General features: G+C 41.3%; 1 protein-coding gene across 1 annotated transcript in view; it reads right to left on the reverse strand.

Annotated features, from left to right (window-relative positions):
• LOC133988238 (plexin-A1-like) overlaps positions 1-25,234 on the reverse strand; it is a 223,697-nt gene that overhangs the window by 84,832 nt on the left and 113,631 nt on the right. Inside the window, 1 exon segment of the mRNA XM_062427813.1 lies at positions 8,283-8,483. Within this exon segment, the coding sequence (XP_062283797.1) occupies positions 8,283-8,483 (201 nt within the window).

A 25,234-nucleotide genomic window follows, 5' to 3' on the forward strand; every position in this document is an offset into this window, starting at 1 on the left:
GGTGTCTGGAAGCTGCTTGCCATCCTTTCCCCATTACATTCCTTATATATATTATGAATCCATTATACTGTTGTTATCCTGTTCATTTGGTAATTTGTGGTCTATTCTGTACACAGAGCATCAACTGCAAATCTATCTGTCCTTGGAGATGGATGCCTCATTTGTTGCTTTTCCTGACTTTTCTTCCATTTTTTTCTGTCTATACTGTAAAACCCCCTGAAGGAAATTTGTGATTCCTGATATTGGGCCATGCAAATAAAACTGACTTGACTTGACAGAAGGAGGAAAGTGGGAAGCCTAGTTCTCTGCTGAGACAGTCAAAGCTGAGAGGAAAACAGACAAATGAAACCACAGGATTCTTGGAGGTCAGCAGCTTCAGATTTAACCAAAACACTCTTTTGCCACAAAAGAAAGGCTGATTGGTCTTATTCCCTTCCCACTAGTTCAGCGTGACCCTGATCCATCACACATGAGGCGGGCTGTTGACTTTATTTGCATCACTATAATGTCCCACTGCTTAAATGGCTGTGTATGGCAGCTACCAGGCCCCAGTCAAACCGCAGGACCCACACACACTCACAGGCCCACGTACTCCTCCTCCTCTCTCTGCGGCGTGGCCTCCATTAAACTTTAAGGGTTTCTACTTGTCTGCCGTCACCAAAACACTGGGTGAGCTTGTTCTCTTGTCAGTCCCTTCCCACCCTGCTGCCCGCCACATCATGCTTTATTCATACTGTCACATGGTTTAAAACGCCGACACAAACCACACTGTGACACCGTGCCACCTAGTCACACTGTGCATCGCCCACTGTCTAACTCGCTTCCTCGGAGACACTGTTTTGTGAAAGATGATTTTTGGGCCAGTTTTATACAGAAAATAAAGGAGAGACGAGGAAAACAAGAAGCTGCAGAGGGAGATTGACGAAGACGAAGAGGGATTAAGGGAATCTCAGGACACGGTTATGAGGTTGCTTGTTCTTGTCACTTTCCGATATTGGGTTAGGGTTAGGGATATGCAATAAACAATTATGTGTGTGTGTCTATATACAGTATATATATAAATAACATTAGGGCAGCATTCAGTTGTGCATCCCAATGTTTCCTTTATGCTGACATTTAAATAATTCATCACACTGATCTTGCCAGTCACCAGTTATTACTCCACTGTGACCTCTGAAATTTGAGATTCCCCTCTAATGAGATTTAGAAGTACGGCTGGCTCCCCATATAGATGCAAGCGTTTTGCCATAACTTAGGGTTCAGTTTACAAGGACGAGGCATCAACTTATCTACAAAAAAGTCCCTATAAAGTTCTTATCGACTGATTTTTACCAGTCGTCATTAATTCTTGATTCTTGATGCAAGTATGCTCAGGCTTTTTGATGGACAGAAGTCTGAGCCAGACATAAATGCAGAGCTTTATTCCAAAATTAGACAGTCGCAGATTCTCTGATATCATGATTAGGACTCTAGCATCAAAGTACATCTAATTATGGAACCTCTATTTGAACCTTTCTTTACGAAACGGTATCATTTTTAAGCATCTGTGATAGGATATTGAGTGTTGACGATCACAGAAATGAAACGCTTTGAGGATATCTTTAACTTTTGGGAGAAGAAGCGAAAGGAACGAGGTTAGTCTCTACACTGGGAAAATATTCACCACAAAGTGTTTAATATAGATTGCTAAAAGAATAAATCTACTTTGTTAAAGACTGTAAGTGCTAGAGGAAGAAAAGACATCTTTATCTCACCACAATGGTAGAATGTTTGACTGTTTTCAGCTTTTATTAAAATACTCATCTAGACTGCATAATACTGTAAGTGGTATGGGTTTGTACTTTTTCATTCAACCATTATAGACATGGAATGGGTTGTAATTGAATTGTATCTGATGAAACTCATCAAAGAATTACATCATGTAATCACCGGCTGAAAACAACTTTACCTCGATCATCTTTCTCTAAAACTAAAGACATCTTTGTTGCCTTGATGAGGTACTTTAGCTGTCTTTTGTTTTGTTTATGTGATTAATTATCCGCGCTCATGTTTTCCACATTTCCAGCGTTTAATTATGTTTTTGTCTCTCAGCCATACCACTCTGGGTTACCTCTTTGGCCTCCATGTAGGATTTCTTCCATACTAGGCATTCCTCTGGTCTACTGCTGATTAGGTGTTTGGATTTTTGCCCCACTTGGCCTGCAGCTTGTTTGAATTATTGATTACAGCTATGCAAATATATATAAGGTATGGCTTTGTCCTCAAGAAAACTGGTGATGACTTTGGTGTCCCCTGGGTACTTTTTTTTTTTTCATTTATCGAATTGAAATTTGCAGCTATCGACTATCAGCGTGTCACTGACTCTTGGTGGAGCTTTGATCTGAAAGTGGTGGCACCAGCGCTGTTAAAAACTCTGTGTTGGTTGAAAACCCTGCAGGTAAAAGTTGTTCTTCCCCCTACCGAGAGGCCCCTGTGCTGGCCTGCCGTCCTGACTCTCCTCCCCTGAGCGCCCGGAGCTGCTGGAGATGAGTAATCAGACTCATTACTGAAGCCTCTGGCCAGCTACTCCATGTCACTGCATGTAATTAATCTACCTGAGCCAACTCATAGTGTGGGCCCCCCTGGGGGATAGAGAGGAGGAGGAGGAGGAGGAGAAGAGAGGAGAGGAGAGGAGAGGAGGACAGCTAGAGAGCAGATAAGGGGAAAGTGAGAAGAGTGGAATTAGGATTATAAGGGAGACGAGGACAACGATGGAGGGCAAAGAGGAAGAAAAAAAAGAGGAGACACAACGAGAGCTAGTAAGTGATGAAAAGAGGAAAAGAGATGGAGGAGAGAAATAGGGAGAAAGGAGCAAATGGGACAGGGAGAAAAAAAAGGGCACATTAGAGGTATAGAGAGGGGAAGGGTCAATGAGTGGGGACAAGGGAGGGGAGGTGACAAGAGGAGAAAAAAAGGAGAAGGGAGGGGAGGAGGTGTAAAAAAGTACGAGGTGAGCACAAAGCCGTCCCTGGCCTCATTACAGTAACACACCAGCCTGGCTCGGGTTCATTCGTTATCTGCTCCTGCACTCGTTTATTCTCTCGCTACATGAATTGTCTCCATGGATTGCATGTCTCCACGGATAGTATGAATAGATATGGCTACTGCGTATGTATGTATGTGTGTGTGTGTGTGCGCTTGTCTGAAAACTGCCGATGTTAACAAAACAGAGCAGCTGGCTGGTCAGGGGGGAGAAGGACCAGAAACCGAGAGGTGTGCGCATATGTGTGCGCGTCCGTGTGCGGGTCACCCTCGTGTAATTAGTCATGTTGAAGGATACCTGAGCGTGTGTTAAAAATATACTGCCGGCACACACATACATACAGACAGACACACACACACACACACACACACACACACACACACACACACACACACACAAGTCCCCTATTTCTGCTCAGTTCCATTTATTTCAATTCAATGGAGCTTTGATAAACAACTTCGCCTGTTTTCTTCTCTTTTTTTCTGCATTAAAGAAAACAGATACTGTGCATGTACAAATGAATGAGTGCAATTAAACAACATGAAAATACTGTTTTTCACACTTGTACTTCAATGTATTTTAGTCACTATCTCTCTCCCCCTCTCTCTCTCTTTCACACCTACAGTACATCTGCAGTGAGTTTGTGCTTTTAGCTGTTATTTACTCATTAGTGATTGCCTAAAATAACACTGCAGCAGAATGTGTGCATAAATGTAATGATTGTGAACAGTTGCCTGCAAGTAATGTGTTTTATAAGAAAAGTAATGCCAACCTGATTATGTGTTTTTAAATAAAGTTTATATTAGACATACCTGCCTTTTTCTGCCTGTAATATCCACTTCTGGCAATTAAAGCATGATGAAGGTTTTTAATTGGTATACTTAAGCAACTCAAATTGCTTGGTTTAAGGTTAGGGATGGATTGTCATCTTGGTTAAATACTGTATGCAAATATTTTCTATATTATTATTATTTTTTTTTAAAAATATTTAATAATTAAAACGAAGCAGAAACTAATTAAAATCAACATCTTTCCCTGACCTTAATCAAGCGTTTTAGTGGCTCATACCAAATGACAGATCATTAATTCTGGTCTCTATTGTCAAAATCCTGTGCTTTGTTCACCCAGTCATCCACCCTGACCTCCACCTCATGACTACTGTGCAGCACATGAAAGTCACTTATTGAATGAGGATAATAGAGCCACCAATAATGTATGTTCTAAAATATATTTGTAAAAGCTAATAAGGATAAGCACATTTTGTAGACAACAGTGCTGCAGAAAAACATGTGTGTGTACTGTATATATTATATGCTTGTTATGTGTAGCATGTTAGTGAAAGTTTTTAAAAAAAAAGTCTAGACTAGTACCAGGTCCAGACCGACGTCTGAACACAAACACAGCCTGTCACCCTCCCGAAAACTTACTGCGCTGCTCTCGAGTGTGCCAGATGCATGGAGTTAACAGTGGGACGCTCACACACACAGACACACACTCACGCCGTGTTTGATAGCCTGTGTGTGTCAGCGTAATAAATCATGTAAAGCAGGTTGCTGGTTGTTGCTGATGCTACAGTCTCCGTCTGCTCCACATGATTAGGAAGAGGATCATGTGGAGAATCTCCATATGTCTGCTTCACGTTGGGCTACCGAATACCCTGGGGAGGAAGTGTGTGTGCGTGAGTATGTGTGTGTGTGTGTGTGTGTGTGTGTGTGTGTGTTGTCCGTGAACAAACCAGTAGGTATCTGCGCAGCTTGCAATGCAACCTATCTGTGTGTGCGCCAGCGTGTGTTCTTCCTGTGAGCATCCCCGTGTGCATCCATGCATACGCTGCGTCCCTGGTGTATTTGAGTATGCAGGTTCAATGTTTCGGAGATGGCAAAGGGGGGGGGGGCTAAATAATGCACAAAGAGACAGTAAGATTGAATGGATGATTGTACATCCACTGCTGGCTAATTTTCTTGGTGATTTATTACACTGTAGTGTCCCAGTCACAGCCAGCCGTGATACATATACAAACACTTCCCTACTGAGAATACTGAATACAATGGTAACCAGAGCGCACGTTATCAATCATAGTGGATGGTCTATATGTTGTTCCTCTGTATTAACTCTTTCACTCTCATTTTTCATCATAACGCACTCATCATTACTCATAACAAAGCAGGTATTTGTGGAGAGAGGACTACAAACCTGAGAGCTGCCACAGATTTCAACTGTTGTTTGACTATGTACTAGAGCTCGACAGATATATCGCTCTGCCGATATTGGCCTATCACAGATATATCAGTATCGGTGTACATGTTGTCCAATATGGGTCAATATTTTTAAATATATAGAGGCAGCATTTTCATATATATTTGATTCTTCTTCTTATACAAGTTTGATATATATGTACGTGTTTTTTGCTGGTTTTGTTTATAGTTATTGATAATTATCTCGAAAAAAGCTTCAATAAACCTGCTGTACACTATGTACCAAACACCAAACAGCAGAGAGACAAAGTTAGTGACTAGCTGGTGAACTTCTTCAGGAGTTTGTGGAAATTAAAACAGAGCTAAAAGGAGAGTAAATACACATCTGTTAGGTAGCCAGTAGCACAACTCCAAATGTTTGCTGCATATGTAAATAGGCAATAGTGTGTAAACTGTTTGCCTTGTCTCCATGTGTGGTATGAAACTCAAACAGCAGACTTGAAACTTGCTTTATTTGTGTAATCTATCACAGTGAACTTTAAATCAGGATTCAGTTTATTAAAGTTATGTCGGTGATGCAATGCAGAAAAAAATGGGTGTGTTATTTGCTGTTTTCACCCCGATATTCCCAACAGGTGCTGGGATGTGAAATAAGGTTACATCACTGTTTTGGACACCGTAATTAATGCAGCCTCTTCTTGCCTGAAAACTGTACAACCTGATAACTTTCTATGGCTGACCAACTTTGTTACCCGTCCCCGTTGTCCGCTCTGTCCTTCCACCCTCTGCTGTTCTAGTTCATCTCAGCACTTTCACTTTTGCACAGATCATGTTTTCCTTTTTTTCTCCTTTCAGCATCCCTTTCTCAACCAGTACGATCTTTTATATTCCACATACATTCTCTCTCCATCTGTTACTCTCTCATTTGTTTGTTTCCCCCTAGTTTGCTCGCTGAGCTTAGCCTATCTTTCCTCCCCTCTGTCTTTCTTTCTTTTTTTCCTCTCATTCTCTTGCCCCTCTTTCTACTCCCTCCATCAGACTCTTTGTGCGTAGTCATTGTCTGCTCCTAATTCCCTCAAGTCCTCTTTGGCTCTATCTTTCTTCGTCTTTTTGGCTTCTGTCTTTGTCTGTTTTAGTGGTTTCACTGGCTTTTGCGTGTGTGTGTGTGTGTGTGCGTGTGCATATGTGTGTGTGTGTCCGTCAGTCTGCCGCACCACTGAAATTCATCATCATTTTATCTACAGCTCCCTTAATTGGATCCTATCATAGTCCCACCTGACGAGGAGAGGCAGGGGGGTGGAGAGGAGATGGAGGCTTACTCACTCGGAGAACCACAAGGATGTGTACACGTGGGCGCATCCAATCACACACACACACACACACACACACACACACACACACACACACACACACACACACACACACACACACACACACCACCCCCGCCCCTCCCCCCCCATGTCTACTTTCATAAACAGCTGCAAAGTTGTGTTGAGCCTATATATTTACTATTGTTCCTGCCTTCTGCAAAGAGAACATTGGGATTTTATGAAACATTAAAGTGGATGGAGGATTGAAGAAATGAATGTGTGTGTGTATGTGTGTGTGTGTGTGCATCCATTTGGTTTGCAAGTAAACCAGAGATTTGCTGAGGAGAGTCTCTGTCCTCCAGCATCAGCAACTCTCAGAAGTCGTACTGGTGTAGTAATGAATGTGTGCGAGTGTGTCAAACACTGGGGATGCACACCGCACACTGCTGTTTCCTGGAGTAAGTGCTGGAGTTTGGAGACGTGGGAGGCTTTGAAAACACACTTAAAGAAAAACCAACAGAGAGCGAATAAAATAACTAACATACAACTTGTGGTCTGAGAGCAATCTGTTGTTTATCCACATAACGCACTTGAGTCATATTGGTGTTATAATATCAAAGAGGGAGGTCAGATTTTAAGATATATAGAGCTGTTATTCAAATCCGTTCAATAGTAAAAGCTTGAGTTCCTTCTGCGATAGAACTGCGCTTCTGATTTTGACCGTCTTATTTAAATACTCCACTCATTACTATTTTCCTGCCACTCACTCTCTATTCAACAGGGCTTTCAAGTTGTCAGGTCACAGAGGGCGCATGAAAACCTGTTATAACAACCCTGAAAAAGTCAAATCCTAAAGAGCACTCTCTCCCCGAGCAATTACAGAGACACAAGTCATTAAATATGCACAAATTACCTTTCCGGAACACAAAAGAACTGTAGGAGCCGTCATTAAGGCTGCCTTGGAACTATTTTTCATGTTACAGTTTAACATTAGAGGCAGAGCGGCTTCCAGGATGGCTGAAGCTCATTCTTTGCCTTTTAGTAACAGCAAGAGGCCGCAAATCAGCGTCGTGTTCCCGAGCCCAGCGGTAAAGCGGCGGTCGAGGTAAATGACCCACTGCTCCCGACAAGTGTGTGACAGGCTGACGGAAAAAGGCGGCCGGTGAGGCTGCTAAAAGCCACACGCTGGTTCCCGCTGCCTTTTTAACTGTGAGGGACCGGCTGTTGGACCTATCACGGTGAGCGAGTGCTTCGGTGTGCCCGCCCGCATGTTACTCATATGTCTTGTTAAGTAAGTCATAATTGGGAGTCATTAAAATGCCTGCGTCGTGCCACGATAGGAACTGAGGAAATTAACATTCCTGAAATGGTTACTCCTTATTAGCGATGACAGTTTGACTGAAGGCTGAGAGGCGGGAATGAAGAGAGAGTGGCTTTGCGACAGTCGGCGCCTGTGGCCATACGCCTCGGTTTCAAGAGTCTCCCGCGCCGCTCTAGTCAGGCTTTGCCGGTGTCTCTTCCTCACACTGCGGCGGAGCAGCTCTAATGTACTAAACGGAGCTCCTCTTGATAGATCAAACAGTTGGGGTTGGTCGGAGCAGAGGGATAGTTGATTAGGATTGGCTGAGATGGTAATCAGTCAATAACACGCCCCTCAGCCAACACGTAAGCTCACATTCATCAGGTCAACAGACACTGCAAGGGATTTCACCCCTGTGTAAGCTGATGTAATTCACGTAGATGTGTGTGTCTTACCGTGGTCTTCTGACACTGTATGCTGGTGCTGTTGAACCTCAGAGCAGGGACGTTATGTGTGTTTCCCTGGATGTGGAAGATGCATTCGTAGTTCCTCTGTCCGGACTGCGGTTGTGGAAGGTTCTGGGCCAGCAGGGTGATGGGCCTCATGACTCCAGCGGGGATATAGATCTGGGTGGAGGGCAGGATCTGAGGACACTCCTGGAGATGAGGAAAAATAAGAATAAAAGGGAGTGAGACACAAATGGAGAAGAAAGGAAGAGATCTCTGTGGCCACAATTATGACTCACTTTATTATTCTTCCCAAGAACATCCAACCACTTAAAATGCTATCCCAGCATCCTTTGTTTTCATGGTGGGATATGTTTGAAGAATCAGATGGTCTAAAACCTCCACTTACAAATTCCCAACACTCCTGAGGATCAATTTGTCCTAATTCTAAACCGCTGAATATTGAATGTGGCAGTTGCTTGTCAAAATGAGTACATGGCATTTTGGAATCAAACCCTTCCCAATATTAATGAGGCAGTTATGGATATTAAGTGTGTTTTGGCCTGAAAGAACACACCAAAGGATATTCTAATTCCTTTCTGTGTGGACAAAAAAAAAAAAAAAAAAGAGAGAGCCTGAGGCAGCGTCTCAGAGGGATACGGACAGTGTTAATTCTACTACACTGTACTGTAAAACAGCGAGTGTGGCGGATTAGAAAAGGGAGATGAGTGAGGGGTCAGCGCTTCCATTCAGCAGTTTCTCTATGCTCTTCAATCAACAAAAAATTTGGCGAGAGCAGTAACTTTGCATATTAATTAAAGGGAAGTAATTGAAATCTCAAAGCGTTTTTTTTTTTTTTTTTCCAGCCGCAAGTAAATGACAAGACAACACGCGGCTGTCAGCTGGAGTCTCTGCTTCACTACTGCTCATGCTCTAGAATCAAGGCTGCATTAGTACCCCCAGGGGCCCCTGGGCACTGAAGCTCATGTCCCCCAAACAACTTTTATTTTATTAATATTAGAATAACGCTGCTGTTAGGTGGAAACCTTGTAATTCCATGTTTTGTTTTGGACATACTAGATTTCTGACAGTGATCGTAATGATCAACATTAAGAGAATGGGTCAAGCCTTGTGTCATATTTCTCTAGAGCCCAACATTGTGGGCCCCTTTCTTCTCAAGGGCTCTTAATGTTGTCACTTCTGTCTAATTATCAGCTTGTCAATCAACTAACTGTAAACTCAAATGAGATTGATTTAAGTGTGTTTTAATACAAGAGTCATTTGCATTTTATGTATTGTCCAAAGATGGAGTTATTGTTTGAAAAGAGTAAAAGTGTAACTAAAAGACTGACTTGTTAAGACATGATCTGCAGTTTAAGTGGATTTTAAAAAAGCTTCTGCGGTATCATAAAGGCTGTAATTACCACTGAACTAGTTAATATCTACTAATGTGTGTCTGCTGTTCATCTGGAGACGCGGTACACAATAATAAGGCCGTACAAACACCAAAGCGGAATGTATACATTTAATCGTATTCCACTTTAAGCGCCATTAAGCAAACTATCATTTTCCTATTAGGAAGGAACATTTATATCCGCAATGATAAATCAGTGGAAAACTGCATTATATTTAATAAGGAATGAATACCTAAAGTTAAACCGCACAGCCTCTTGCGCTGCAGAGTGAGCTCAATTTGAGTTTGCTCTGTGCTGAGCTACTGTCTAATGGAGCATTGGTAATGACTTGCAGATTGGTCTGGGAACAGCAGAGAGGATGTGGAGAGGAGCGAGAAATTTGGCTATAATGGCATCCGGAGACACCTCTGCTCCCTTCATGACAATATAGCATGCTCCCACAGCTGGAGGTGATACTGACGCCATAGGAGAGAATGCAAGGAGAGATTTCAAGGTGTAAATGTGGGGAGATTGGTTAAAATAAAGTGTTAATTCAACATAATTGCAAGTGAAGAAGTGTGCAAAAATGACGAGACAAGAGTTAAAAAGTGGATGAGATAGATATGAACAAGCATGGACACTTTAACGTATATAAAATACAATAAGTGATGAAAAACATTATTTCAGCATGAGGCGTTTACTTTCAACCGGGAAAATCTGAAAATTGTCATGTTTCGTCATTAAGTTATCTTAAAGCTGCACTAGTCAATACTTTTTATGTTAACGATTGATTAATAGGCTATAAAAGGGGAATTCAGTGTTGTGTTTTTAATTTATTCTGCTTTCTTCAAGTGCCTCCCAAAAAACCCCCAATTAATGCAGGTTTAAAACTATCTGTAAATTAACCACAACATATATCGATTGCCTGTTTTTAGTTGTAGATTGTGTCATTTACGTTTTTTTTAACAGTAAATTGATAGTAACTGATATTTTTGCCAACTGTCTTGTTCCACTTTACGTTAAAACATAAATTACCAGTTGGATAATGTGAGAAGTCTCACATCCTACTTGTAATTACCAGCAGGAGGTTGCGATGAACAGGTTTTTCCCTGCCGGCGGCTCGTATTTACGGAGGATCTGACATGATGTGAACGTGGAGGAGGAAGAGGAGGAGGAGGAGGAGGAGAGCAATAAGGAAACACAGAGAAGAGATCAACTCAATGCCAGTAAGCCCAGTGAAGCAGATTGTCAATTAGTGGGGCTGACAGTTAAAGTTTAAAGTATTCACAGATGGCGACAGACCGCTAATGAACTGCTTCTAGCCTCTAATAAAATGGAAAACAGGACTAAAGAAGCTGAGAAAGGAAAAAGGGGAACGTGTATGGATGTGCGTGGTTATGATGACTTAAGTCACTTTCAGAGACACACACACCACACTAAAGACCAGTTGCTTGGGGGCAGCTTGTGCAATTTGGTACAAAAGCCGCGTCCCAAAATTGTAAAACTCTGATTTTTGGGTCAGTGGTTAAAGTTAGGGTTAGGCAAGTAGTGGTTATGGTTTGGGAAATTAGTGCGTTGGTATGTGTATGTGTGTGTGTGTGTGTGTGTGTGTGTGTGTGTGTGTGTGTGTGTGTGTGTGTGTGTGTGTGTGACTAGATACTCTGACTAGATGGCAGAGTATCTGCTGAAGTAGCTTTCATTGTTAATGTTAGAAGGACCGCGCTTAAGCATCTGCTCCACTTGTGGCGTTGAAATCCTGCATGGTTGCCACACACACACACACACACACACAGTGAAACCACTTCATATCTGTGCCTCTCTGCCGCTCCCTATTGCTTCAACAACATGTGCACAAGCATACACACACACACCCTCACTCACACACACACACACCCTCTTATGGTCTCTTCCTTATTACTGATGAATCAAAGTCAGGATAAAAAGCGAATTCCTCTGAGGAACTTGATAATGTGCACTGCACACAAACACACACACGTAAAGGAATACCCCACGTAGGACCTATATACAGCGCAAAGACTCACGATCACATAAAGGGAAAAAAAGAGAGGGTAACACACGCACCCACGCACGCACGCACAAACACACACACACACACACACACACACACACACACACACACACACACACACACACACACACACACACACACACACACACACACACACACACACACACACACACACACAAAGGAAAGAGGGAACAAAAGATGTGGAAGCAGAGGATTGTGGGAGCTATTTCATTAGGAGTGGTGACAGGTGTCAGAGCTGAGTCTGCATCAGATAGCACAGCAGTACAACACAATGAGACACAACAATCTCTTTTACCTGGGGGATTCCTCTAATCCGTCGCTCTTTCTCCTCTCTTTTCTTTTCTTCCTCTCCCTCGATCTTCTCTACAACATCTCTCTCTCTTCTACTTCCTTTGCCTTTGTCTTTCAACCTTAAATGTTATCCAACTGAGCATGCATCCTCCTCTACAAATTCATATGATTTCACACCTGAGAGCTTCACGGTAGAATCGGTCTGCTCCCGGTGGTCGCTGGAAACTTCCCAAATACAAACACCCACGCTCCAAATTTACTAAAGTGTGAACGGTGATGTGGAGGGTGAGCGGAGATAAACCGTCGGATGAGAAAAAGGGTGAGGAGAGGTGAGGCGAGAAGGAAGAAGGGGGGAGGAGATGAGGAGGCGAGGCGAGGTCTTGGGAGCCGTTCACTCGTTTATTAAAGTGGGGGATGAGAGTCGAGGAGGTCAAGTCCCCAACAGAGCGAGGCAGGGGTGGAATGCAGCGACATGGGAGTCGTACACAGAGCTTATATCTATCCAATCTAATTCCCACACACATGCAATAGATACACACACTATGCTACATTTAGATACACGCACACAGAATGCACATAATATAATCACACACAAAACACACACACGTTCACATTGATCGTCACACACATACAACTACACACTCTGATCCAAAGCTAAATCTTGCCCTCTGGCTCTGTGCAGTAAAAGTTGTGCAGCCTTAGGTCTGTGGAATGTTTTACAGTAGCCTTGGGGCCAAACACACAGACGCTGTGATCAAAGGTAGGAAGGTTAAGCCTTCAGCAGAATTGGTCTGGAGTTTGTCTTCGATACTCTCAATTTAAAATCTCTATTACCCTTCTGTCACTTGCTTTTGGTGTCCGTGGGCTTAAAACAGCACCTCGTCTCAGTTCATGAGGTGATATTTTCCAGAATATGCTTGATTTTTGAGAAATGGCTAAATTTGGTATATATGTGGAAATAAGCAATGTGTTGTGGGTATTTCTGTCTCCCAGCAGCTTTAATTAATAACAGAAATGATGCTTAGTGTCATTTTGGATGTATCAGGCCCAGGTCCAAGAATTGTCCGTGCTGGCGGCACAATAGAATACTTTAACTAAATGAAGCAGGGCCATCATTAACAGCATCAGCTTCAACTGATTTTCCTGCTATGACAAGTCAAAATCGATTTCTTTTTGTAATGATGATTTCAGATTTTAAAAAGTGTTAAACAGCTAGCTGCCAGTATAAATCATACTGAATTATCAAGCTACTGTAGATGTAGTCGTAGTAGTAGTAGTTTAGTACATGCACAAACACAATTCCAGCACAGAGTCTTCAAACTGAACTGAATAAACTTAATCATCATCGTCATCACTGAATCAGCAGCTTTAAGCTTTAGAGATGACCTCACTGGTGACTGAAAGTAACGGTGTCAGCTTAGCTCATGATACAATATGCTGTATACGTACATTACTTACTGGCTAAAAGCCTACTGGAAAACAATGAAAGTCATAAATATAAAAACAAAGGATAGGTAGTGCATATATTATGCTGTGAAGATGTAGCCTGACCTGAGTAGCTAGGAAGGTGGTAGGAAGCACTCTTGTTTTATTGAGTAAAAACATGTGACCAAAAAATGAAAAAGAATACACTCAATCAAAAATGAACTTGCTTAACTCAAGATACACAAACTAAGGCATGCTCACATGCACACAGCTACACTGTCATCCTCTGAATCACCCTCTAAATCTTCATCTCACCCCTTAAATAGGCCCTCTACTACTGTATGGCTTTCCTCTCCATTTAACCAACTGGCACTTAACAATGCTACTTGTATCAGTCAACACTGTTTACCACACATCATTCACAGCATTTTCCTCACTAGTGTAACAAAAACAATAAATCATGTGAATATTAAAACAAACATGTAACCCTATACTTAGTAGTAGTGGTAGTTCTTCGTGTTTGTTGAGCCAAGGTGGGTATGCTAAGTAACAAAGACAGACAATGCTTAACTTATGAAACTCAGAACTAAACCAATAAACAATCACTCAACTTAATAAATGGTTGTGTTTTACTTTAACCAAAGAAGTTAGCTGGAATGTGAATTGTAACCAAAAATAAAGCAAAACACATCAAACCAGGGATAGTATGTGTCTGCAAATGATTGATTACTGATAAACTAATGGCTAAACAATTAACAAGCATAGTTCAATTAATAAGGTAGTTGGTGTTAATGGTGAAAAATGGGCACTAAGGGTGTATTTCACCTACAGTTTGAAGCAACAGACTAACTTACTACTGAACTTCATGTTTGTGTTAACAGTGAAACAATCACTTAGTTATGTACGTGCTGAACATATGTGAAACTCAAATCAGAGAAGGGATTTGTAATTTCCATCTCTAATAGCAGTTATAGCAAAATAAAATCTATGGTCTTGGAAATGCAGGGTTTGGGTTTACAGTATTTCAGTGGTATGTCTAGGTCAGTTAGCTCAGAGTGAGCATACTGTGCTTTATATTCTACTTTAAAGGCATGAGCACACTATTATGTACAATTTTCTCCCTCCTCTGACCACTTTTTTGGTGGTCGTTAAGGGAGTTGTATCCGAGGTCATGTTCTTTTCCTAAACCTAAGCCACAGAGAATATTGCACGGAGTATCTTCTTACTAAACCTTCAGCTGATCTTCTTTCCCGCCCTCTGGCTGCTACCTGCTCTGCTGTTTATTTAACTGGGATTATACCTTGAGTCATGAACTCCCGCTGACAAGGAGGCTCTACTGGCTTTTCATACTCAATCTTCCTCTCCCCAAAGCCTACTGCTTCTCCTTTCACTTTTTATACTCTGTTGTCTCCATCCTTCCGTCTGCACTCATTGTTGGTGGAGACATTGGGACATGATGTTCTTAGGGTACTTGGAACATTAGCGGACCACCAATACAAACAGAGGGGCCAAAAAAAATGAGAAACACGCATTACACTTATGCACAGAGGCAGGTAAAAAGTTTAACTCCCCTCATGTTTTGCTGTTTATGAGCTAGTTAAGCAAAATGAAAGAAAGAAAGTTTATTTATGTTTAGGCTGAGATGGAAAAAGCATGACATTTACTTATCCTATATTTACCTCTGACACACCAAAAGTCATTATAGCATCTGTTTACTCTCTTTCCCTCACTTCTAATTACTTCCTATCCGGATGGAGACATCACATCTTCGGTGATGTCAGAGATGAGGCGAGAGCCCCGATTGGCTGGCTGCTGTCACCCACGAGGCCACCTCACCGAGGCGCTGACAACCTCCGAGTATGATGGATGAGGGACATTGTGTGTTTGTCTATGTGTGTGAGTGTTGGGAGGGGGGTCAGCACAGTGTAGAGGGTCCCCACGGATTAGCGTTACAGTCCAATGAACCATTTCAGAAAGGAGGGGGCGAGACCCCATCGACCAGTGCTGTTACACACACACATGCACACACACACACAGAGAAAGGAATGGACCTGATATGATGACCACATCTCCCAGGAGGGAGAGAGGAAGAGTCATCTCTTGAGCAATGTCTCAGTTTTAGACACTAATATAGTTATACCCTTAGAGAATAAATCCAACAGCAAGTAACACACACACACACAGCAAAGAACAACGCAATAACATACAGTGATGTATCCTACTAATCCCTGTAGATCTCTCCATTCGATCAACACACAGACAGGTCATAAGGCTCTATCTATATAGATCTCCTCCAACATTTGATCCTCCTATGCAGATACATCTCTCCTTTCTCTTTCTCCTCATTTACAACTTCTTTTTCTTTATCGGTGTCTGGCTCTTATGGCCCCATAGAAAATAAAGACGGGTCAAAACGGAGAGAGCTTTATCAGCCTATACATCACGACATCCAGATATTTCTGCTGTACTCAGAGCAGTTACTACACAATATAATATCCTCCCTAGAGGCTTGTCTGTGTGGTGAATCCTGTAGATTTTATGTAAAAAATCCAAGAAGAGAGGTCAAACAAAGGCCAGACATAAACTGATATTTATAAGCACGGCAGCTGTACTACCCATACTCTTATAGCCTTTGTTACTACCGAATAGTGATGCTTGATATGTGGATTGTGTGCTGTGTTTAGGCATTCTGGTTGAGTATATACAGTACATGTCTATGTACAGTAATATCAGAAGCATAGGACCTCTCTGACCAAAGCTAACCTAATAAAACACTCACTTGCTCGAGAATGCATAAATTATTCGGCTACTTTTAAATTAGATAACACTTCTGCTTTCTGTAGGTGGTGCTCTATCATTTAACGCCATCATTCTAACCTCTGTGCTTCTGTACACACATAAAACACATAAAACACATAAAACGCACTCCTTCCTGTGCACTGGAGGTTTCTTCACAGAAACGACCTTCCATAGACAAGAGTGCAACTGAAGAAGCTTATATGAAGTGGATATATAAATCCCTTATGTGTTATAGTGGGTTTGTATTCAGGCTGCATTAAGCATTAATGCAGCAAAAGTAGTTATTTTTTCATGTGAGTGTTATTTTTATTTCTTATATTATCTTGTATAAATGAACCTACTGTACTTCTGATCTAGGACTGTCATATAATGGAAAATTTATAAAATCAACTGATTTGTGGCGCATTGCTGCTTAACAACACAGCTCTGTTTTTGATTTTACATAGTTTGTGTTGACTTTAAAGAGGATAAAGGACCTTTCTCTGTGTGCTTTTTGTTACTCTACACCGGCCTGTAAATATGCTGCTCGGACGATTGCCTCCCATCTGGTGAGTCTGTACTTCCAATTTAATTTTCTGTCGCAAATTTTATGAGCCGCTCAAATGTCCGAGGAGTTTGGGGATGGTCATCCAGTACTGTGATCTTTAGAATGAATCAGAGCTTGACAGACCCCCAAATACCTTATAAAAAAGTACACATTTTTATTACTGTTTGAGCAAGGTCTCCATGTGTCCAACAGTTCCACTTCTAGACTTGTAGCTATCAAGACACAGAAAAGATAGCGTGCCTATGGGGGAAAGACCTCTACTCCATTGACTGTATAGAGCTCTTCATCACACATGTCTCCATTAGAATAGGAGCGCTCTGGGTGCTATCTCTGATGACCGAGTGCGATTGTGTGTCTATATGGATGCTATCAGGTCTGGATGGTCAAAGAGGAGGATGTAACCGATAAGCATCAGCTAGTGGATCGATAGGGGCCTCTAAAAATACACAATCTGTTTGTGAGCGTGTATTTCTGAGGGTGACACAGTAGATACACGACAGATAACAAGGCGCTATTCGGTACAGCCTAACTAAATGCAGTCCTCTGATCTTTTTTATTTCAGCTCACAGGATCAAGATTTGATGAATTTAGTTTCGTCTTGTGAGCAGAAAATGACAAAGTGCTTCTTGTCATGTGGGAACCCAACCAAAAGCAGACTCGCGGCCCATTTTAGACCATGACCCAGTGAATAATAAGATATTTCCGTGACCCACCTAAGCATCAGCCAACCTTTCAAGGTCAGTGTAAAAGCCCCTGATAAATGTACTGACTTCCCCATCGTCTATGGGTTTCAGTTCCTATTAGTCCTGCTACAAGAGCACGAGTTTCTTGGCCCTGAAGGTCCTAGGTCAGAAAAGTTTAAGCGATGCATAACACAGTCAACTTCACAATAAAAGATATGGCTGTGTCTAGTATGCAAATTCACCGGGGCCGTAAACTTTTGAAAGAGATCACTTCTCTTCGCAAGACCTGTTTCATCTTTTATTCTAGGTTTGTGACTCATCCCCTGTGCTTCATTTCAACGAGACAACTTTTCATCTATTTTGCTCAAATGAACCGACTTCCTCTGTCTTAGTCTCAGGTGGAAGGAGGGCAGGCACCCATCGCACTAGACTAGGAGCTTTTTCTGTTCAATAAAAGGCACTTTGAACTGTGTCAGAATCCTTTTGGAGTGTCCACCCACTCTTACCGCTTTTTACTGCAGGGGATATGGAGCGAGGTGGGTGAAGTGGTAAAGATAAAACACAGGAAAAAAAGATCATACCGTTATGAACTGAAATACTGATACTTTAATGAATATGTGAACATAAACAACGTCTTGACTTCATTATACTTTTATCAGAAGTCAGGGAAAAATTCATCCATTTTACCTACTTTTACAAACTTCTATGGTAGCTGTGTATGCAAGACTACTTTCATCATTTTTTAATCAAAGCAACTTATTACCTTTTTCCTCACATTTCAAGGGGGATCTACAGTATCAAACTCAAAGGAATGTACACTGCTACAACAAAGCCAACCTATGGGAATAGTGTAAATAATGGAATTATGACAGCGTTTGTTATACAAGGACCCTGTATGATTGATATATGACTGCTTGAACCTTGCCTTGTATGCACTTCAATGAAACAAAATAGGCTAACATGTAGCAATGAACCCATTTTTTAACAAAACCTGTAATTGAGACCAATATGGTCACCTGATCAAGCATAGATGTTAAAATTGTTGTCATTGTGAATAATTCTGAGTATGAATTTGAGTGGCCTTGGATGTGATTACATCTCTGAGACTAAGCATTTGTTCAGAGGGTTTTTTTTTGGTGAAAAATCAACTTTATTCTAACAGCTGTGGCATGTTTCGATAGTCTTTCAGATATGTTTATTAAATCTGTTAAGGGTGACACGGACACAAGTATAGGGCTAGGTATCAAACCTCAATACTTTCTGATTACTGACTCAAATGGGTTTACAGCATTTGTAGCAAAGGTTAAATCGGACATTTCCCAATGTAGGTCATAACTTTGCCTTTTTTATACTCCGTTTTTTTGAAATAGGGTATTTTTTTGGTATATGTACTGGTATCTTGTACTAAACAGCTGGAATCACATATTCCATTGAGAATCAATGTTGAAATATTACAACCGTGATCAAGTCTTAAACACCATGGTTAAAGTTCAACAAAGCAATATTGCAACCCTTTTGCTGTTACACAGGAAGCAACTGGTAGCAACTAAACACAACAAACTAATAACAAACCTCTATAAGCAAACTGTAGAACAATGGACTGAAGAGCACTGATACCTCTGTTAATCCTCTTCTCCTCCTCCTCCTCCTCATCATCATCAACAGTTTCATGGCCAGCAAACTCAACTGAATCCACTGAGACTCCAAAACTCTTCCAAAACTCATTTCCCACATATGATTACTCATGTGCCTTCAGAGCAACAGTGGAATGAGTTTTATAAAGCCTTGAGCATGACGGAGTAGTGGGGTTAGATGAGAAACAGCATTGCAAAGGGTCATATGTATGAAAAGCTGGAGTGATGCAAGTCTCAATATGTTTGCTATTTTAATACATTCATAAAGCTCAGTTAATTACACAAAAAGTGCTGCATCTACCCTGCTGGGTGGGAGAAGTCATGAATGGAAGCTAAGTATAAGGTAGTTATGTAAAAGAAAAGAAAATCATCAGTGACATTTGAATATTTCCTGTTCCTGTCCTACTGATGAAAGAAAGTTATGTAGCTCTAAGGATAATCTTAACGACAAACATGTGATGCAATTAAATGCTTTTCAGCAGCAGAGCTTCAGGAAACGAAGAAACTAGGGCAGATAGCATTAACTAAATGACATGGAATTATTAAGTAGATTCTAAGGAGACATGAGGCACTGGTGGTGTCACGACCCTCAAGTACGCTTTCATCTTCTGAATGCTTAAACATCTCTCGCATCCTCCATCCTTCTCCTCTTTTCATCGGCTTGCTCTCGCCTCGCTCTGCTTCTGTGCAGTTTTCGTTAATGCTGCTCCCTCAAACAGATATCTTCCTCTTCTTCTTATTCTTACTTAACCCGCCTAACTCTATATCCTTGTGCTTGTTATTGTTGTATTATTCTTCCTTCGTCTATGTCCTTCTTGCAATGTTATATCTTCCCTTTGCCCCTTTTTTTCAAATGAACTGCTGTCTTTATTGTTTCATCTATTTACAAGTCTTATTTAAATAGGCCAACTAAAAACCTCATGTTCATTGTATCCTAATTTTCACCAAGCTTGTTGATGAATTGGCCTTAAGCACGTTCACTGTCCATCATCATTCCAGAAGAAATAAAACAAGCTTCTTCAGACAAACTTAATTAGAGTCATCTTATCGTGACCTCAGACCTTCCTCTGGAGAGAGAAAAAAAAGGGGTTGTGATATTGCTTCCATTTATTCCCTGTTTATTAAATTAAAACTTTAGAGCTGGTATCAACTGTATTTGGTTTATATGCATTTAATTAACCATGTATATGGAGCTGACACAGCTGGATGTGTCACTGTGCCACATTACAGGTTGATTAAAAGAGAAACCTGCATGATGAAAATTGTAATCATAGTTTTATTAATTGTCTTTTTTTTGCAGAAGGCGTTTTTCCTAATATTTTGTATATACTGCGCACACAGTTTTATTAATGAGGCCCCTGGTTATTTTAGCAAGCTTGCTTCTTATTTAATAACTAGGCCACTGCAACACTCCCCCTTGTATGTTTTATTGTGGATGCTCCACCTTTCGCTTCTCATCTCATCTGTCTCTCTCCATTAAACACGCCAACGATCAGAGAGGCATCTGGAGATGCATCTTTAAGCTTTAATACACTTTGAATAATTAACACACAAGTGCGTGCACATATAGACACACACACAACTGAGTCTATCAGTGGCAGGCGGCTCCCCCAGCCAGCGAGACCTAGAGGGAGAAGGGGAAGCTTGTTCCGTGCCAGCCCACACCACAGAGCCTCCGAGCTGGGCAGCTCAGAGCTATGTACCAGCCTGAGCTCCAGCAACCAGTAACAATGGTAAGAAAGCTGCAACTGTGACAACCTTAGCCGGGAGACAGAAAGAGAGGGTGTCTGGCTCCTTCTAATTGACTTGTTCAGGGATTGAGGGACAAGAGGAAGAGCTCAGTGGGTTAGAGATGAGAAGGGGAAACCCGTACAGAATGCTATGAGCACTGACACTGTGGGAGTATGTGTGTAGAAAGGCTGGCTTGTGGCCTTTGCAGCTTGTGTGCACGTGCATGCATGCACTCTTGCAGTACTGCGTTTTCCTGCAGCAGCGAGGTGACTTGACAAAAACATATGAGCGTCCAGCCAACTCACTCATCATAGTGATTCATCCTCTAATTAGCAGGACGAAGGCTAACACTGATCCACATATCTGTATTCACCTTCTGTTCATCTGTATCCTAACACAGCCTGCTAATGATTATCAATGAGGCTAGGCTACAAGGCCACAGGTTCAATCCCCTGTGCAGCAGCAATGCATCATGGTCCTATACTGTAGTTCACTGAGTATAATGCGGTCAGGTTTCCAGGAGGGAAAGGGTGAGAAAGAGTAATAGAAAAAAAAACAGATAAAGGAAAGGAGGGGCAAGAGGGAGGAAAGAGAGAAAGAAAGGTAAAAAAAGGGAGAAAACAGTGAAGTAAGACAATGAGGAAAGGAAAATGAAATAAGAAAAGAAAGAAAAAATATAGAGCCAATTAATGAAGGAAGTAAGCCAAAAAGGTACATTTCAAAAAGAAAGAAAGAAAGAAAGAACAAAAGAACAAAAGAACAAAAGAAAGAAAGAACGAAAGATCACAGTGAGAGCAGTCAGAGCTGGTGAGTTGCAGCTTCACACAGTGAAAAGGTCAGCGCCTCCATAGTAAAATAAACAGTTGGAGAAAGGCTGATGCAGAACAATCTCTGGCTCATAATAAGCATTTGACAGATTCACATAACTTCACTCACAGGCCATGTTGTAATGAATACATCCAGTCCAAATAAATACCTTCTAGAAGCTGCACTTTGCTAATCTGTGAACAAATGAATAGAAAAATCTAAGTTCAAATGACTTTATCCTGCTTAGTGTATCTAGTAATTACAACAAACCTTGATTCTGCACCTTTATGTCTAATGCCAACATTCAGGAAGTAGTGTTCCATACATGTAGCGAGGAGGACAGTGAGGGTGGGGGTGGGGTTGGGCGGGAGGTGGACTTTCGTGGAGTTTACTTGCTCTAGATGTTCGCCTATTCACTGTAACCTTAACCATGTACTTTGATTTCCTAACCTTAACCACTATCTAACCACAGATTGTTTGCCATTCCCATGATATTTCCCTCACATTACTGTAGCTGCCATGAAAAATGTCAGCATTGGAGGTAATCTGGGGTTCATCAGTGTCTGGTGATTGTAGAAATGTGCTGCTTACATTATAAAGTATATCTATAAAGTATATCTATCAGGGATGTGATAGGCTGTACATTGCATTGTGCTGCAAAGAGGCCTTATCGAAAGGTAGTTTTTTCTCCATATAGTCTAATGCTTCAACTATACTGTGATACAGTATATATAACATTAGTGACAGAGCTTTAGATGACTGTGTGTGTGTGTGTGTGTGTGTGTGTGTTTGTGTGTGTGTGTGTGTGTGTGTGTGTGTGTGTGTGTGTGTGTGTGTGTGTGTGTGTGTGTGTGTGTGGCTGAAAATTCTCCTTGTAATTTGAGTCCAAAGTTACAAATAAAACATTTTACTTAGTCTTGATATCCTTTTCTAAGATGATTTTACCATTTTTGCCCAGTTAGTGTGTGTATTACACATATTTATGACATATCCAATGATACATGAAGGCAATATATCAATAATAACTAGACTAGCTTAGGTCATGACTGAATTAAATTGATGTTGCATTGAGTTGTAGAGTTGTATACACACATACAAACACAAAAAAATAAGCCCCTTCCTATCTAGGGCTGTTACTTGGTATCCATTTCATGTCTGTGCTGTCAGTCACCTCCTGCATTAATTCATATTTGGGACATGAAATATCCAGAGTTAAAAAAAAACAAAGCGACCCCCATGCAAAATGAATGAACGGCTTAATTAATAAGCGAGCGAACTGCAATAAATAAATGAATAAAAGAGGCAAAGCTGGCAGACGGGAAAATAAATGCAAACAAACCTGCTTTTTTTTCCTATTACTTTTTTCATGTTGGTTTTTATTATTGCCTTATTCCCCCCACCCTATTTTCCCCGAATCTGAATGAAGTCATTTGAACCAACCCCTGGGCCCAGTCGGCTCCACCAACCCGATGCTGGGATTCATTGGAGCAGAGCAAATTTGTTTGTCTCCGTGTTTGTTTGTCCCGGTGTTTGTTTCTCTCATTGTTTGTGTTTATGCACATTTCTGTTGATGGCCTTCTCAAGTGTTTCTCCAACTCTGGCAATTTTCTGCCTGGTCGCTCCTAATGGGCCTCTCTGTTTATCTGCTGTCACAACACAGCTGATTTATATATATTTACATATCCAGGAAGTGACAGCAGAGAATTATATTTACTTTAAGCGAGCAAAAAATTATACACTGGCGGTTATTTGTTTACACACGCGCTGAAGAAAAAGTGGATTTTTTTTTTCTTCTTTTCATTTACCTGTGGCGTAGATTTACATATGCTATGCTTTTTTTTTATCAGATATGAAGTGAAGTCAGCCTCGAGAAATATGACAAATGCCTTTGGGAAGATAACCAGTGTAGTGTGAATTCAATCACTTTGGAAACTGTCTGCTAATGACACAGGGGGGGAACTTTTTGGTTTTTTTCAGGCGGTGGAGATGGGCGATATTGCTTTCAGCGGGGGCTTACGAGCTGGCAAATTCAAACAGAATCAAGGCTGGAGGAGATAAATGTGTGCTGCTGTTGTTGGCTCAAGTGTGCATATGTGTTTCTACAAAAAAATGCTACCTAGTCAATGACAGAGACAGGAACGTCAGGAGACATCACAACACTCGGCCCAAAAAGCCGTCTGTCTCTTCCCTGTCTGCCGTCTTAATAACAATAATCCAACGTAAGGATGCGGTGATGGTATTGGTGTGTGCGCGCCCATCAAAATTCAGCAAAACCTCCCTGACATTCAAAGTGTCTGGGTAGCCATGGCAACGCCTGCACCAAAAAAGATAGAGTACATCAGAAGAAAAATGGGGAGAAAATTTTGAAAAAATAAAAAAGAAAGAAAGAAATAAAAGGGTGAATTTGTTTGGTTTCTCTAAATAGAATGAGGATGGATGTCAGCCTGTGTGTGTTTTATACAGGGGGGTGTAACATGTGATGACAGGGTGTGTGTATATGTGTGTGTGTGTGTGTGTGTGTGTGTGTGTGTGTGTGTGTGTGTGTGTGTGTGTGTGTGTGTGTGTGTGTGTGTGTGTGTGTGTGTGTGTGTGTGTGGAATCAAGTGTTACCCACCTCTTTTCTCCCTCTGTGGCCACACACACACACGCACGATCCTCTAAAATGACTGTTGCACTGTGACACTTTGACATACATCATGATACATACATTTCAGAATAGACACCAATACACATGGATGGATTCACATCCCTCTTAAACTTGAACATGGAACATACATACACACACAACTACACACATCTCCTACATGTTCAACCACACTTAGTACTGGAAGTTGTATGTTTTCTGATAATATCCTTTCATCGTCTTCGTTTTTTCTTCAAAGAAAGAGTGAGTGAGGGACTGAATGACAGGGAGAGAAGTAAGAAGAAAATAGAGGGGTGAAAAAAGGCCTGAATGAAAGAAGACAGTGTATTTGTATCCATCCAATACATAAAATGTTACTCTCACAGAATATAAATCATCTGTGCTGTCAGAGGAAAGAAAAGAGAAAAATGAAAGATAAGTAGTGAGAAGAGAGGGATGGTGGGAACATTTTTATCACCTTTTAAACATAATTTTCAACTAAGTGTTTGTCTGAAACAGACAAAAAGCTGCAGTAAAGGTGGCTGGATCTTTAAGTGCAACTTTCACACAAAAGTCACAAAAGTTAATTTGTGTTTGTCTGTGTGAGTTTTTTTTTTTATACCAGAAACAGAGAATTGGAGAATTTGAGACTGAGACTGAGACTGAGACTGAGACTGAGACGGAGGGAAAGTGTGAGTGAGTCAGGTCAGGGATGGATGAGGGTTTTCATGCAAATATAACATTTGGTACGGTAGCGTGTACCTCCATTTGCATACTCATTCACCTCGACTTGTTTATAAGTGAATAAATCCAGCGCTGCTTCGAGTACAACAGCTGCTGCTGGGCCACTCACAGCAGCAATCATTCATACACACACACACACACACTCCAATGTTCCCAGCTGCATCATTGGCATTACTATGACACTATATGGACGTGAGTGTGCATGCGTGCACATGCATTAATACTCAATTCAT

The sequence above is a fragment of the Scomber scombrus genome, chromosome 10, assembly GCF_963691925.1.
Source record: "Scomber scombrus chromosome 10, fScoSco1.1, whole genome shotgun sequence".
In the NCBI taxonomy this organism is placed as follows: Eukaryota; Metazoa; Chordata; class Actinopteri; order Scombriformes; family Scombridae; genus Scomber; species Scomber scombrus.